The sequence below is a fragment of the Vanderwaltozyma polyspora genome, genomic scaffold (genome assembly GCF_000150035.1).
Source record: "Vanderwaltozyma polyspora DSM 70294 KpolScaffold1032 genomic scaffold, whole genome shotgun sequence".
NCBI classification, from domain to species: Eukaryota; Fungi; Ascomycota; class Saccharomycetes; order Saccharomycetales; family Saccharomycetaceae; genus Vanderwaltozyma; species Vanderwaltozyma polyspora.
Window position 1 is genome coordinate 168,871 of NW_001834683.1, and position 15,365 is coordinate 184,235.

Below are 15,365 nucleotides of genomic sequence, written 5' to 3' on the forward strand. Positions count from 1 at the left end.
ATGTAGGAAAGTAGAGATGATGGAAAATGTGAGTGTGTTGAAGTTGTGTATTGGGAGTAGGAGCAGAATAGAGATTATTAAAATGATTATTATCTGTCTAGGAAGAGTGAAGAGGAAGAGAGATGGAAGAAATCGGTATCGAGAGAGATTGGTAGGTATACGCAAAGTAATATATATATAGTTAAACTTTTATAATTAGGTTGAAGTGCATTTACATTTATATATATATACATAAAAGTGGTAATAGTGTAGATTCTTGAGATTGAGATGTTCTCAACGAGTTCAGGTATAATTTTTCAATATCAAGCAAGAGAGAGAGGTATAGAGAGAAATAGGCCATACGTGTAAGAAACAAAGTGAAAAATTTATAGAAGAGCAGAGAAAGGTTTAAAAGAAAAGAACCAGAAGGATGGGAATGGTCCATTGGCAAGGGTACGTATGGTATGGGGGGAGAGTGGGAAAGTGGGAAAGTAGCAAAGTTACCAGTAACTGACTGTAACGCTATAATGCCAGATTGAGTAGAGAAAGAGAGCTGCTTATAAGCAGTCAAGTGGGTTCATCTCTTGTAGTAGCAGTTGGAAGTGAAAAAAAAAAAATTTTATTATGTAGATGTAGATGTAGATGTAGATGTTGGTTGGACTAAGGTTGTTGCAGCGAGTGAATGAGTGTTGATACAAGAAAGCTGCTGGGTCCCTGCTTGTTTTGAGGTCCTGCTGGGGACGTGTGTGTTCATGAAGATGAAGCAACAATTTTAACGGTGGATTGGGCAGAATAATGGATGGGATGGGATGGGATGGACTGACTGCTATTGAACCCTGGCCTGTGAGTCTGTGTGTGTGAAGGTAGTTGACACGTCAGACGGGTATTGTATTGTGTTGCATGCGTGTCGAGTGAGATGGGATGGTAAAAATGCCTTTGGTTCTGGTCACATGACTTGTAGTGTTGCATTGGAGAGAGGGTAATAGTGCTCTTGATTATATTGTTGATCACGTGGTTGGTTTTTTTATTTCCGCATTTATCTTTACTATACACGTGACTGGGTGTTGGTATGTTACCCTGCGCATCACTCCACACGTCTCTTGATGGTTTTTTTGCCCATTGGTCTCTCTCTCTCTCTATCAAATCTTGAACTTTAAAGGATTTTAAAGGTGGCAAAATATATACATACATATATATACATACTTACTTACTTACTCAAGTTATATTAATTCTATCAACACACTCAACCACAGGATCAATTACCGGCTAATCACAGAACACCCACGTAGAGATGTCAGCCGTCACTGAAGGTTTGCAACATGCAAGAGAATTGGTAAAACAAAAAAAATATCAAGATGCTGAAACTATCTATTTAAATCTATTGAACTCAAACAAATCTTTGGATACAGACAACAGCATTAAATTAGACTCGGTAAGAAACGAATTGGAATCAGTGATCCTGGAATTGGGTGACATCTACTCCGTCACCCACCAAAAGGAAAAATTAAGAGAATTCATACCAAATTCAACTGAATACATGTCAATTTTGGCAAAATCAAAAACTGCAAAAGTATTGAAAACTCTAATTGAAAAATTTGAAAAAGTACCAGACTCATTGGACGATCAAATTTACGTTTGTGAGAAATCTATAGAGTTCGCAGAAAAGGAAAAAAGAGTCTTCTTAAAACATTCACTAGCTGTGAAATTAGCAAATTATTATTATTTAAAGACAAATTATAAGAAATCTTTAGATCTGATCAACAGCTTATTGACAGAATTCAAGAAATTGGATGATAAACCTTCTCTAGTAGATGTTCATCTATTGGAATCAAAAGTTTACCATAAGTTGAGAAACTTGGCAAAGGCAAAGGCAGCTTTGACAGCTTCTAGAACCGCAGCAAATTCAATCTATTGTCCTACTGTAACAATGGCTGAATTGGATTTGATGAGTGGTATATTGCACTGTGAAGATAAAGATTATAAAACCGCATACTCTTATTTCTTCGAGAGTTTCGAAAGTTTCCACAATTTATCCACACATGATTCCTACGAAAAGGCTTGTCAATTATTAAAATATATGTTACTATCAAAAATTATGCTGAATCTAATAGACGAAGTAAACACAATCCTAAACGCAAAATACACCAAAGAAACTTATCAATCTCGTGGTATAGACGCGATGAAGGCTATTGCAGAAGCTTATAATAATAGATCCCTATTGGAATTTAATACCGCCATAAAGAATTATAACAAGGAGCTGATGACAGATGAACTAACAAGATCCCATTTTAATGCATTATATGACACTTTATTAGAATCAAATTTGTGTAAAATTATTGAACCATTTGAATGTGTGGAAATTTCTCATATTTCAAAAATGATAGGGTTGGAAGCCGAGCAAGTAGAAGGTAAATTATCTCAAATGATTTTAGATAAAATCTTTTATGGTGTCTTGGATCAAGGTAATGGTTGGTTATACGTTTACGCAACTCCAAACAAAGATGCCACTTATGATTCTGCATTAGAATTGACTACAGAATTAAATAAAGTAGTTGATCAATTATTTGAAAAAGCTAGCGTATTGTACTAGCTCTACCTATTCAAATCTATCTTAATTAAATATTACATTACATTTCACCTTCCCCTCCCCCTCCAAAAAACTTCTCATCAAATTATTTAAAAGAGAATCGTCATTAAATAAAACCTTTATATAATTTACATATTATGCACAGTATTTATGTCTATAAATATTGACAATAATATTGACAATAATATTAACAATAATAATAGTAATTTGGATATCAATAAACCACCTCAGATAAATATCTCCTCTGGTAATTTAAACTCGACCTCGAGGTTGGCAGCAAATACTTTATCTGAATCACTGAAATCATTCTTTCTACCACCTGCATCTCCACAGTAATATTTCCAATTGTACTTGATAATATCAGTCTCTTCACTTTTGAATTCACTCATAAATTCATTAAACATCCCAATTCTTGGCTTCCTCATTTCATCAAATACTTCAGGTGTTATTGATCCAACACCATTGGCAACTGTCGCTGGTTTAATTCCAAATGGTTTACTGACTTTGCTGTTCTTCTTGACGTCCACTACAGATTTGGATTGAGATCCCTTCTTGGTAGAACCAAATAAAGAAGCAGGCTTCTTAGTAGATGCATAAATCCATACTTTGCTCAAAAGCATTTCACCTTCAGGCAGAGTGCCTATGGCTTTAAGTATATTTTCAATCTTGGTGACAAATTTAACACAGCTCTTGGAGGTATTGGGTAGTGAAATGACACCACCCTGATTGGAAAATATCAAAATTTGAGCATCAACATCTTCTTTAACAATCTCAATTAACTTGTCTATGGTCTTGGTACCTTCATTGAAACTTATAAACTCCCAATCATCAGCATTTCGACTAAACCTGCTATTGGTACCTTTAGGTTTGATGATGGTATGATCCAGGTCGAATCCATAAAGATTCTGCTGCTTCCCAAATGAAGGTCTCTTGGGAGTGAATTTTATGACATGAGGTAGGATATGTCTCTTATGAGATAACATTAAGTATACTGGTAAATGATGGTTTGAATAGTCCTTTGTTTGTTATTTGACATCTTATAACTCACTTTTTGATTAGATTTAAGCACTATAAGAAATGTTTAATATCGCGATGACCTTCTTAAAAGAATGTTGATAATTGAATTTATTATAAAGTCACACAGTCTTAAGCTTTAAGATGAGAAGGATAATGTTGAGGAAGTTGGTATATTTGGAAGGTATTGGCTAGTTGTAAGGGTTATTGCTGTGTTTTGTTGTTTGTTCTAGTGCTGTTGAAATTGGATATGTCGAATTTTGGGAGAAGAACCTGGGATAGAGAAGAGTATGCTCGATTAGCTCGAGAAGGGAATGATAATTCAGAAGAAGAGAAGCTGAGGCTGTCATTGACAGATGAGCAACTTGAGCAATTGAAATCTATGTATTCTGATCATGATTCTCTGTTGAAGTCTGGCTTAGATGATTTGAATAAGAAAGTTTTGGCTACCGGTGTGACTTCATATAAAAAGGGTAAACAATTTGGGTTCTATTGTAAATTATGTAATATGACTTTTAAAGATAATTTACAATATATTGATCATTTGAATCATAAGATCCATCAGATAAAGTTTGAGGCCATCTTTGATGAACCTTTGATTCTTGACATTAGAGATAATGATGAAATTGGGATCGAAGAATTTGCAACGACTTATAAGAGGTTAATAAAGGGTTTCATCAAAGACAATGGAATCAGTAAACAAAAAGTCAACAAGAAATCAAAACCTATCAAAAAAGTTAAATTAGGAAACTCTTCTGAGGATGCAGAGCTTCACAAGAAAATGGGGTTTTCATCCTTTGGTGGTGGTGTCTAATATATTTGCCTTATTGACATTTCCTATTGCATTGCATTGTACAGCATGTTTCGTATCTGTATTATTATTATTATTGTTATTCAAAACATTGGTTAAACAATTGAACTACATCTGTCATTAAATATCATTAGAGTGGAATTTATTTTCAAGTTAATATATTGTATTATTAATATTATTTATTTCTTTATTTATCTTTTAATTTTAATCTTACTAAAATTCTACAATTGGACCTGATCCAATACTTCTCCATGTAGTCATATTGATGTTCCAATCGTGCCATTTGCTTAGACTTGAACGATCAAAAGTTGGACTAGTGGCATTGACTTGTTTATGAACAGGAGTGGAAGCTTGGTTACTAAATGTGGAGAATTGAAGTTGTGAAGGAGTGTTATTTAATGGTGGTTTTGGTGTCGAGTTGGCAATAGATAATTTATTTTCAGTCTCTTGCAAAGCTAATTTAGTGGATTGCAATTCTGATTGTGAAGATGACAATTGATTTTTCAATTCTGTAATTTCGTCTTGTAATTCTTCTATTATTGTCTCTTGATCTAATTTTGTAAACTTTAATTTCTTTATTTCTGCTTGTGATTCTTCTAGTTGTTTTTTTAATTGATCAAGTTCTTGGTCCACTTGTTTACTTCTTATGGTTTCCATAAAGTCAGTATCATTGTCGAATAATTCGTTATTGTTTGACTCGACAGTTGGTTCTTGCTTTTCTTCCTCTTGGACTGATTTCACTTGTTCTTCTTCTTTTGATGCTTCTTCCACTTGCCCTTCCTCCACTTGCCCTTCCTCCACTTGCTCTTCCTCCTTTGAAGCTTCCTCCTCTTGGTCTACTTCCTCTAGAACTTCCTCCTTTGAGGCTACTTCCTCTTCAACTATGTCCTCTGGAGTAGCTTCCTCCACTGGTGCCACTTCAGTTGTACCATCAGTCTCAAGGTCTGATTTACTAGATTTATCCTCCTCTACCTCATCACCACCCTTCTTCTTCTTGCCCTTCTTCTTTTGCTTCTTCTTCAACTCTTGAACCCTCTTTCTAGCCTCTTCCAGCTGTTTAGCTCTCTTATCCTCTTCATCTGACATCTCTCAATTACACCAAAAATTCAATTAATCAACGATACAGCCTATACACTCCAAATAGACCCTTACTCAAACTGTCCAAGTCCAAAAACACAACAACAACCTCTCTTAAACTCATCAACTAATCTTCACTTTCGAAATTGATTTAGTCTTTATAGTCCCAAATCCCAATTTTTCATATCTTAATTAAACGATCCATTTCAAAGAAATTTGACCAAACTGAAAAATTTATAACAACAAATAACGACAACAAACCACTTTGAATCGGTTAAGACAATCATATCCAAGGGTATATATATATCTATAGACTGTCTAGTGCTATTGTAGTATTATAAGTTCTAATCAATTCCAATTTGAACCAAAGTGAGAGCAAGGAATTTCCTTTAGATTCTATTGATTAATTAAAAATTCTTTTGATAAACTAATTATAATGGATTTAACAGTCGATCCAAATTTACATTCTTTGATTAATTCTACTACTCACAGATGGATTTTTGTCGGTGGTAAAGGTGGTGTTGGTAAGACTACTTCATCATGTTCGATTGCTATCCAGATGGCCTTGTCTCAACCTTCGAAGCAATTCTTATTGATTTCAACAGATCCTGCTCATAACTTGAGTGATGCATTTGGTGAAAAGTTTGGTAAGGATGCTAGAAAGGTTACTGGTATGGACAATTTGTCATGTATGGAAATTGATCCATCTGCTGCCTTGAACGATATGAATGACATGGCAGTTTCTCGTGCTAATGAAAATGGCAATGGTGGTGATGGCTTGTCTGATATATTACAAGGTGGTGCTTTAGCTGATTTGACAGGTTCAATTCCAGGTATTGATGAAGCTTTGTCATTCATGGAAGTTATGAAACACATCAAAAACCAAGAAAATGGTGAAGGTGACCGTTATGACACTGTTATCTTTGATACTGCTCCAACTGGTCACACTTTGAGATTTTTACAATTGCCAAATACTTTATCTAAACTATTAGAAAAATTTGGTGAGATTACTGGTAAATTGGGTCCAATGTTAAATTCTTTGGCAGGTGCTGGTAACGTAGATATTAGTGGTAAACTAAATGAATTGAAGGAAAATGTTGAAAAAATTAGACAACAATTTACTGATCCTGATTTAACTACATTTGTTTGTGTTTGTATTAGTGAATTCTTATCATTATATGAAACTGAAAGATTGATCCAAGAATTGATCTCATATGATATGGATGTAAACTCTATTATTGTTAATCAATTGCTATTTGCAGAATATGACGCCGAACACAACTGTAAGAGATGCCAAGCCAGATGGAAGATGCAAAAGAAATATTTGGATCAAATAGATGAATTGTACGAAGACTTCCATGTCGTCAAGATGCCATTGTGTGCTGGTGAAATCAGAGGTTTGAACAACTTGAAAAAATTCTCAGCTTTCTTAAACAAAGAATATGATCCTGTAGCAGATGGTAAAGTCATTTACGAATTGGAAGAAAAAAATTGATTGATTCATTGATTAATTGATTAATTGATTTGTTCAAGCAATCAATCAATCAGTCAATATATGCAGTAGATAAATTTACCAGGAATAAAATATTATATAGTAATTAAGTAATACAATTGCAAAATGGATAAAAATTATATATTGATTTTATTAGTTGATTGGTGTGTGATAACGGCGACAGCAGGCATATCCAGTGGTACTTGAACCTATTGTTGATAGTTGGTGAATGTATTTAAAATGACAAGGCATATTGGTTGGGAATTGGAGGAGAATCTTAAAAAGAAGGTATGGAAAAAAATTAAAATGTGCTCCAGGGGAGGTTCGAACTCTCGACCTTCAGATTATGAGACTGACGCTCTTCCGACTGAGCTACTGAAGCTGTTTAATTGCAATGTTTTCATACAGCTTGAATTACCACACAGAACAGTAACTATTTTGATAACTTTCTGCCCAAACTCTACTAACATCATGATCAGCTATACCACATTTACAATACTAAACCACTCTCTTCGTGACCACAGCGCCTATCAAAGAGAAACACTTTAGTATCTACCTCATCCAGAGACCATCCCACACTCATTCAAAAGTTACCCGTACTAAAGGACAAAACAGTGGCAACTTTTCCACCAAACTCAAAAAATATCATCCAGGAAGAGCTTAAAAGAACAATCAAACTCACCAATCAATCAATGAAATAGCATTAAATCAAAAGGATCAAGAGCTCAGATTGGACGTTGCAGTAATCATTTAGGATTCTATTTCGTGGATTAGATTGTTGCGTGTAACTTTTGTTTATTTATTTTTTTTTGCTGGCTTTGAAATTGATATTCAAGTTCTCTAATATTCACTTTTTATTTTAAATTACTATTTAAAAGTGATCAATAGAATATAGCAAACTATAGCAGAAGAGAGTATAATATAGGGATATAGGATAATACTAGTCAAGAGATGTCTTTGAAATTACCACAGAATCCTAATGCTGGATTGTTTAAGCAAGGCTACTCTAGTTATTCTAATGCCGATGGTCAAATTAATAAATCTATCAGTGCTATTCGTGAAATTCACCAAATGTGTTTAACTTCAATGGGTCCATGTGGTAGAAATAAAATTATTGTTAATCATCTAGGTAAAATTATTGTTACTAATGATGCTGCCACCATGTTAAGAGAATTAGATATTGTTCACCCTGCTGTTAAAGTTTTAGTAATGGCTACTGAACAACAAAAAATTGATATGGGTGATGGTACCAATTTAGTAATGGTTTTAGCTGGTGAATTGCTAAATGTTTCTGAAAAACTATTAAATTTGGGTCTTTCCGCAGTTGAAATTATTCAAGGTTATAACATGGCTAAGAATTTTACTTTAAAAGAATTGGATGAATTAGTTGTCGATGAAATTATTAATAAAAACGATCAGACCGATCTATTGAAAGTTATCAAGCCTGTCATTGCTTCAAAGCAATACGGTTCTGAAGATATTTTAAGTCAATTGGTTTCTGATGCAGTTTCTCATGTCTTACCAAAAAATGTACCAGAAGGTAAAGTACCATTCTTTAACGTCGATTCTATAAGAGTAGTTAAAATAATGGGTGGTTCTTTATCAAACTCGTATGTCGTTAAAGGTATGGTCTTTAACCGTGAACCGGAAGGTAGTGTCAAGTCTTTGCCAGAAGGTAAAAAACACAAGGTTGCTGTATTCACTTGTCCATTGGATATCGCAAACACTGAAACTAAAGGTACTGTGTTGTTACATAATGCTCAAGAAATGTTAGATTTCTCTAAAGGTGAAGAAAAACAAATCGATTCCATGATGAAGGAAATCGCCGACATGGGTGTCACTTGTGTTATTGCAGGTGCTGGTGTTGGTGAATTGGCTTTACACTATTTGAATAGATATGGTATCTTAGTATTAAAAGTACCAAGTAAGTTTGAATTAAGAAGAATTTGTCGTGTTTGTGGTGCCACTCCATTACCAAGATTAGGTGCTCCAACTCCCGAAGAAATTGGTTTTATCGAAACTGTCAAGACTCAAGAAATCGGTAGCGACAGAGTAACTATTTTCCAACAAGAATCCGATGAAGTAACAAGAACTGCAACTATCGTTTTAAGAGGTGCTACACAAAACAATTTGGATGACATAGAAAGAGCCATTGATGACGGTGTTTCCGCCATTAAAGGTTTGATGAAGCCAAATGGTGGTAAATTGTTACCAGGTGCAGGTGCTACTGAAATTGAATTAGTCTCAAGAATTACTAAATATGGTGAAAGAACTCCAGGTTTATTGCAATTGGCCATTAAACAATTTGCCTTGGCATTCGAAGTCATTCCACGTATATTGGCAGAAACAGCAGGTTTGGACGTTAACGAAGTATTGCCAAACCTATATACCTCGCATACTGTTAACGCCGGTGACGAAAGTTCCAAAGATCATCTATTCAAAGGTATCGATCTTGATAACGAAACAGCAGACGGTGTAAAGGATGTCAGAGATGAAGGTATTTACGATATGCTTGCTGCCAAGAAATTCGCCATCAACGTCGCCACAGAAGCTGCTACCACAGTGCTGTCCGTAGATCAAATTATCATGGCCAAGAGAGCTGGTGGTCCAGCCCCACCTCAAGGCCCAAGACCAGGTAACTGGGACCAAGAAGATTGAAATCAACCAAGATAGAAACAAACAAACAAAACAAAAACAAAATGAAATAGAAGATATATATATATTAAAACTCAAAGAACCTTCACAGTCTACCTAAACAGTCATAGATTACCTGAATAATATCATTTATGTAACATATAGATCTCAATAGAATCGTAATATCTCCATCTCTCTCTTTTATATATATAGATGTCTTTAAATTTAGTCATGTGACTTGGTTTTGTATCATTAACAACGGATTTCCTAAGAAATTCAAAATTTTTCACTTTTAAGATGAGATGAGATGAGATGGGCTTAACAGGCTCTTATCTACTAATGAAGAGACTATTAAAAACTTTGATTAGTAGATTCTGGAATCATTTAAGTGGCTCTATTATCTCTCACTTTTAGTTTTATAACATAGGAGGAGAAAATAACAAGAAAAACTGTTTAATAGATATGGCTAAACCAAGAGGTAGAAAGCTTTTAAAGAAGCAACAAAAAGATCAATTCGAACCTTCTAATGATGTTGAAAAGTTTGAAGATGATAGAGATCATCAAGAGAACGTCTATCAAGGTGATGCTGCTGATTCTGAGAAATCATCTGATCCCCAAATGTTCTTCGGTGTCCTAGATAGAGAGGAATTAGAATATTTTAAACAAATTGAATCTACTTTAGCTATGGATACTTTTGAATCATCTGAAGAAAAATCCCAAATGGTCACTAATGTCTTACAAGAAGCTAAAGGTAAAGAATTGAAGTTGGTAACCTCTCAAATCTGTTCTAAATTGATGGAAAGAATTATCTTAGAATGTGATGATATGCAATTGAAAAGTGTCTTCAAAGCATTCAATGGGTTCTTCTACAATTTATCATGTCATAAATATGCTTCTCATGTTTTAGAAACTTTATTTGTCAGAAGTGCAGCACTACTGGAAAAGGAATTATTAACCCCAACGTTTGATAATGAGACTAGTAATGAAGATGGTGAAGTTTTTGGTACTATGGAAAACATGTTTTTATTCATGTTAAATGAACTAAAACCTCATCTAAAATCAATGGTTTCACACCAATATGCATCTCATTCTTTAAGATTATTGATATTGATCCTATCTTCTAAAATGTTACCAAGCTCAACTAAAAACAATTCAACCTTACGTTCTAAAAAATCTAAGATTGCTCGTAAAATGATCGATATTAAAGATAATGATGACTTTAATAAGGTGTATCAAACTCCTGAATCTTTTAAATTGGAACTTCGTGAAATGTTGACATCTTTATATAAACAATACACTCATAATGCCGACTCACGTTCAGATATTAGTCCAACTGATATCACTAAGTTTAGAGAATTGTGTGTCGACAAGGTTGCGTCACCAGTTATTCAATTAATTATCCAAATTGAAGGTATCTTTGATAGAGATCGTGCATACTGGAGATTGGTATTTAATACTAATGATGAAAAGGATCCTAAAGAAGAAGCCTTTGTCGAATATTTACTATCTGATTCTGTCGGTTCTCATTTCTTGGAAAATGTTATCGCCTCAGCAAGATTAAAATACGTTGAAAGACTTTATCACTTATATATGAAAGACCGTATTGTCAAATTGGCTAAAAGAGATACCACTGGTGCTTTTGTTGTTCAAGCATTTTTAAAACACATGAAAGAAAAAGATGTGAAACAGATTTTGGATGATATTATTCCAGAGTTAAGTATCCTATTGAATTCAAACATGGATTTTGGTACATCTATTATTAATGCAAGCAATAGACTTGGTTGTTATTTGAAAGACGAAGTTGTGAACCAACTAATCAAGAAGTATTACCCAGAAGAATCAGAAAATAAGAACATTTTAGAAAGCTGTTTGTTATTAAGCTCTTCAACTTTAGGTAACACAAGAGACGATTGGCCAACTGCTGATGAAAGAAGAAGATCTATTTTCTTGGAGCAACTAGTTAACTATGATGATCAATTCTTGACTATCACCATCGACAGTATGTTAAATCTACCAGAAGAAAGATTTTTACAAATGTGTTACCATGGTGTTTTTTCTCATGTTGTTGAAAGTGTGTTACAAACCAAAAGAGTTGATACCATAAAGAGAAGATTGCTTCTAAATGTACTATCGAAAGATATTGTTAATATGTCTTGTAACGCCTATGGTTCTCATATTGCTGACAAACTTTGGGAATTTACTGCTAAATTAACAGTATACAAAGAAAGAATAGCACAAGCATTGGTTGATGAAACTGAAAAGGTTAAGAACAGTACATATGGTAGACAAGTCTGGAAAAATTGGAGTTTAGAATTGTATGTTAGAAAAAGATGGGACTGGAAGAAATTAATTAAGGAACAAGAACATGAATTATTCCCAAATGCTGTTAAACCACAACCAAAAAATCAACAATTTAAGAATAATGGCAATGATAATAAACGTTCTAGTGATTCTAACTATTCATCATCATCAAACTTCAAGAAGCAAAGACGTTAAGTAAAACTGTACAGAAGATAAAAATTAAAGAAGACAATAGTTATAGCATCATCAAGTGTACAATATAATAAATTCAAGATAAATGTAGAAAAAGCATATAATTTATTTAGTTTTAATAATTTGAACAATTGCATTATATTTTTTTATAAACGTTATATTTTTTCTAATTGTACCGTTGGTTATATACTTGTAATCGGAGACTCAACAAGTCTGACAAGAAAAGGAATATCTAATTACCTTTTTTTATATATTTTCTTTCCATATTGAAATGTTTATTAAAGTTACCAAACATCAGTCCCTCTTCTTGAACGTAACCCTAAGTATCTTGCAACATCATTGAAAACATCATCCAATTGATCCCTTTTGTAATGAGAAATTTGTTTTTCAATATCTTCATCAGGGATATCACTTATATGGAAACTTTCAACTTTACCTTCCAAGAATTTTTCAAATTCTTCTTCCTCTTGCGAGCTAGGTGGTACTAATTCATAGAATTTGGCAACTTTAAATAATTTAATATCTGAAATATCTTCAAAATCCTTTAAAGTCTTTGGGAATAACCCATCTTCTGCAAATAAAATTTCGGAATCAGCATTTGGAATAGGTGCGACAATATCACTTGGGTCAGATTTATGAGAATTGACTATTCTCCTGATAGATCTATCTTCAATAGTATCCAACTGACCCTGCAATTCAGCAACTAATTGCACTAAATCTTCGTTAGTTGCATAATCACTGCTGGTCAAATGAGTGGCCTTCTTATTACTTTTTGGTTCCCCAAAACTTGCTACATCAGCCTTCTGTTGAGTAATTTGCAGCTCTAACAAGTTCTGACCGGTTTTTGAAATTAAAAGATTTTGTTTCTTAACGACTTCACTCAACTTATCGACTTCTTTTCTCAATTGTTCTAATTCGGACGACATCTTAACGTATATAAATATGTGTATATATTCTCAAAAGTATCTTATTTCTCAATAAAATTTAAATCCTACCAAACTTCCTTTTTGTATCTGAGTTAGATCTTCTTGACTAACAAAATTTTTTAACCCTTTAAAATTCTAGAGATTCAACGTAACCTTCTCAAGTAAACTGAATCCCGTAGAGTTCGACAATCTTGTATCTATCAACCTATAAAACTAATCAATTGACTTGAAAGATACAACTGTATCCTTGTCAATGATGTATTACTTTTAAACTGCTTGACCCTTTGATGATGGATCTCTCGATTTTGTTTCAACTTTTTGATATCAAACTTTCCGTTTACACACGGACCCCTTCTGCTCAATTTAGTCACGTGGGGGTACACGTGGTTTACGTATTATATGACTGTTTATGTCACGTGATTTGTTATGCCGCAGTCTGCATTATATGGGTTAGGTCATGTGACCGCCTGTTTGTATGGAATATGACTTTGGAACTCTATCTCTCTATCTATCTCTCTCTATAAATGCAGACTTTGAAGACTGTTGGCAGCAGCATTGACCATATTTTCACGTTTTCTTCTCATAGAAAGCTTACCTTTACTGGCTTCATCAGCAGCAGCTTTCAATCTGTCTCTTTCGCTATCTTTCTTTGCTAATTTACGACCACCACTTTCCAATTCATAATTGTCAAGGAAATCATCTAATAACGATTCGAAATCTGCTCTTTCTTCCTTCATATCAAAAGGTGTATAGTTTTCTTCTTCATCTATTTCTTGCTCTTCTTCGTAGTTATCGTAGCTGTTGATGATGGTATCGTATTTATCATCTAATACTGTCATGACTTCAGTACGAGCAATGGCACTGGAACTCATAGAGAATCCAGATATGTCGGACATGGCACCTTTCTTCCTACGTTCCTTTCTCTTTTTGTTACCTTTGGTTTGGGTCTTGATGGTAGGTAGGTCACCCAATACATCTTCTTCTTCTTCGTCTTCGTTTTCCAATTCGCCAGCAAGATCGTCTTCTAAGGGTTCGATACTTTCCAAATCATCTTGTGAGAAATCATCATCAGTATCGTATTCCTTTCTGGCTCTAGCCTTCTCCCTTTGGAATCTTCTGACATCGGCTTGGTAGTCGATGCCTTGTAGGTCCTCTAGATTTTCGATATTATCTAATTTCTCAATCTCATCTCTATAGTGCTCGTCTTCGTAATCTTGCAAGTTGTCAACGTCCCATTCATCGAACTCATCTTCAAATTCATCTTCATCGGCAGCTTCACCACCTCCTAATAATTCAGCAAAAAAATCATCATCTCCTTCCAATTCTTCTGTATTCTCAACTTTAGCTTCCTTCGACTTCTTAACTTTACTTTTGTCATCAACGACCACTTCAATATCTTCGTTAATAACGTATGCTTCGTCTTCCAATGCCTCTAATACTTCTCTTAAGGCAGGGTTCAAATCAGGTCTAAACCCACTGATATCATTTGAGATTTCTTCCTGATGTTTTAAGTATTCTGCGGTCGCCATACCCCTTTGAAATAGAGGAGCTGATGCTTGTGGTTTGGCTTCATCTCTATAACTTGGCTCCACAAATAAATCTTCGATATTCTTCTTCTTTTGAAGCTTCTCATTTTCATCATCAACAGCATTACTCTTTACAGGAATGAAGACAGAGTTTTCAGGATCTAAACCAATAGGTTTCAAGTGCTGGGTATAATCGTATTTAGAGTCATCGAAAGTAATACCGTATAGTGCAGATTCACCAGCGTGTGCATTGGCTGCGTCTCTATTTGCAGAAGATTTTGGCTTTTCAAATCTAGGAGTTGGAGCCTTTTTAGAACGTTCATTTGGGTTATTAATAGGCACCAAAATATGATCAGATGCTTCTGCATCGTAAAATCTAGGATCATCATGAGGTCTATGAACCACTGCGTATTTCTGTGAATTCTTTTTATCAAATTTTTTAGACATTGCTCAACTACTTAATTTTAAACGTATGAATACTCAAAAAGAATAAACCAAAATAAGCACTTCCTTCTTAACACTATAATATACTATTCTACTACTTATATAAACAATCAATTAACAACAACAACAAGAATCCAAACCTAACAATCATCAATTTAAACTACCATTCCTCTTTATCATCCATCAATGCTCATCTCATCTCATCTCATCGCATCAAAATTTTTCACTCATTAGCAACGGTTTCTCTTTTCATAATGAGATGAAAAAGTGTATAAAATAATCGATGCCATCGTTATAACATATACCATCATGATTGATTAAACTTATGATTCAATAGTGGGTATAATACGGTTCGAGGTCGTATTGTGGTTTGAATTGGAGG

At 34.2% G+C, this 15,365-nt stretch overlaps 9 protein-coding genes and 1 non-coding gene across 10 annotated transcripts; 5 read left to right on the forward strand and 5 right to left on the reverse strand.

The window, feature by feature from the left end:
- Nucleotides 1–1,270: 1,270 nt before the first annotated feature.
- On the forward strand, nucleotides 1,271–2,569 carry RPN6 (proteasome regulatory particle lid subunit RPN6; the record flags this gene model as incomplete). Its single annotated transcript, XM_001646288.1, has 1 exon — nucleotides 1,271–2,569. One exon carries the CDS (start codon nucleotides 1,271–1,273, stop codon nucleotides 2,567–2,569), a length of 1,299 nt encoding a protein of 432 aa, XP_001646338.1.
- A 224-nt stretch (nucleotides 2,570–2,793) lies between these two features.
- TPP1 (polynucleotide 3'-phosphatase) lies at nucleotides 2,794–3,549 on the reverse strand (the record flags this gene model as incomplete). The annotated part of the gene is made up of 1 exon (XM_001646289.1): nucleotides 2,794–3,549. The coding sequence occupies one exon, from the start codon at nucleotides 3,547–3,549 to the stop codon at nucleotides 2,794–2,796; it is 756 nt and encodes a 251-aa protein (XP_001646339.1).
- Nucleotides 3,550–3,830: 281 nt separating this feature from the next.
- On the forward strand, nucleotides 3,831–4,394 carry SNU23 (U4/U6-U5 snRNP complex subunit SNU23; the record flags this gene model as incomplete). The annotated part of the gene is made up of 1 exon (XM_001646290.1): nucleotides 3,831–4,394. One exon carries the CDS (start codon nucleotides 3,831–3,833, stop codon nucleotides 4,392–4,394), a length of 564 nt encoding a protein of 187 aa, XP_001646340.1.
- Nucleotides 4,395–4,604: 210 nt separating this feature from the next.
- On the reverse strand, nucleotides 4,605–5,477 carry BUG1 (Bug1p; the record flags this gene model as incomplete). The annotated part of the gene is made up of 1 exon (XM_001646291.1): nucleotides 4,605–5,477. One exon carries the CDS (start codon nucleotides 5,475–5,477, stop codon nucleotides 4,605–4,607), a length of 873 nt encoding a protein of 290 aa, XP_001646341.1.
- A 427-nt stretch (nucleotides 5,478–5,904) lies between these two features.
- GET3 (guanine nucleotide exchange factor GET3) lies at nucleotides 5,905–6,963 on the forward strand (the record flags this gene model as incomplete). The annotated part of the gene is made up of 1 exon (XM_001646292.1): nucleotides 5,905–6,963. One exon carries the CDS (start codon nucleotides 5,905–5,907, stop codon nucleotides 6,961–6,963), a length of 1,059 nt encoding a protein of 352 aa, XP_001646342.1.
- Nucleotides 6,964–7,269: 306 nt separating this feature from the next.
- On the reverse strand, nucleotides 7,270–7,342 carry Kpol_1032trna3. Its single transcript has one exon. It is a non-coding gene; the product is annotated as a tRNA-Met (tRNA).
- A 569-nt stretch (nucleotides 7,343–7,911) lies between these two features.
- Nucleotides 7,912–9,618, forward strand: CCT8 (chaperonin-containing T-complex subunit CCT8; the record flags this gene model as incomplete). The annotated part of the gene is made up of 1 exon (XM_001646293.1): nucleotides 7,912–9,618. One exon carries the CDS (start codon nucleotides 7,912–7,914, stop codon nucleotides 9,616–9,618), a length of 1,707 nt encoding a protein of 568 aa, XP_001646343.1.
- Nucleotides 9,619–10,056: 438 nt separating this feature from the next.
- Nucleotides 10,057–12,090, forward strand: NOP9 (RNA-binding RNA processing protein NOP9; the record flags this gene model as incomplete). Its single annotated transcript, XM_001646294.1, has 1 exon — nucleotides 10,057–12,090. The coding sequence occupies one exon, from the start codon at nucleotides 10,057–10,059 to the stop codon at nucleotides 12,088–12,090; it is 2,034 nt and encodes a 677-aa protein (XP_001646344.1).
- Nucleotides 12,091–12,371: 281 nt separating this feature from the next.
- On the reverse strand, nucleotides 12,372–13,013 carry MRP8 (Mrp8p; the record flags this gene model as incomplete). Its single annotated transcript, XM_001646295.1, has 1 exon — nucleotides 12,372–13,013. The coding sequence occupies one exon, from the start codon at nucleotides 13,011–13,013 to the stop codon at nucleotides 12,372–12,374; it is 642 nt and encodes a 213-aa protein (XP_001646345.1).
- Nucleotides 13,014–13,531: 518 nt separating this feature from the next.
- On the reverse strand, nucleotides 13,532–14,986 carry LTV1 (ribosome biogenesis protein LTV1; the record flags this gene model as incomplete). The annotated part of the gene is made up of 1 exon (XM_001646296.1): nucleotides 13,532–14,986. One exon carries the CDS (start codon nucleotides 14,984–14,986, stop codon nucleotides 13,532–13,534), a length of 1,455 nt encoding a protein of 484 aa, XP_001646346.1.
- Nucleotides 14,987–15,365: the final 379 nt, after the last annotated feature.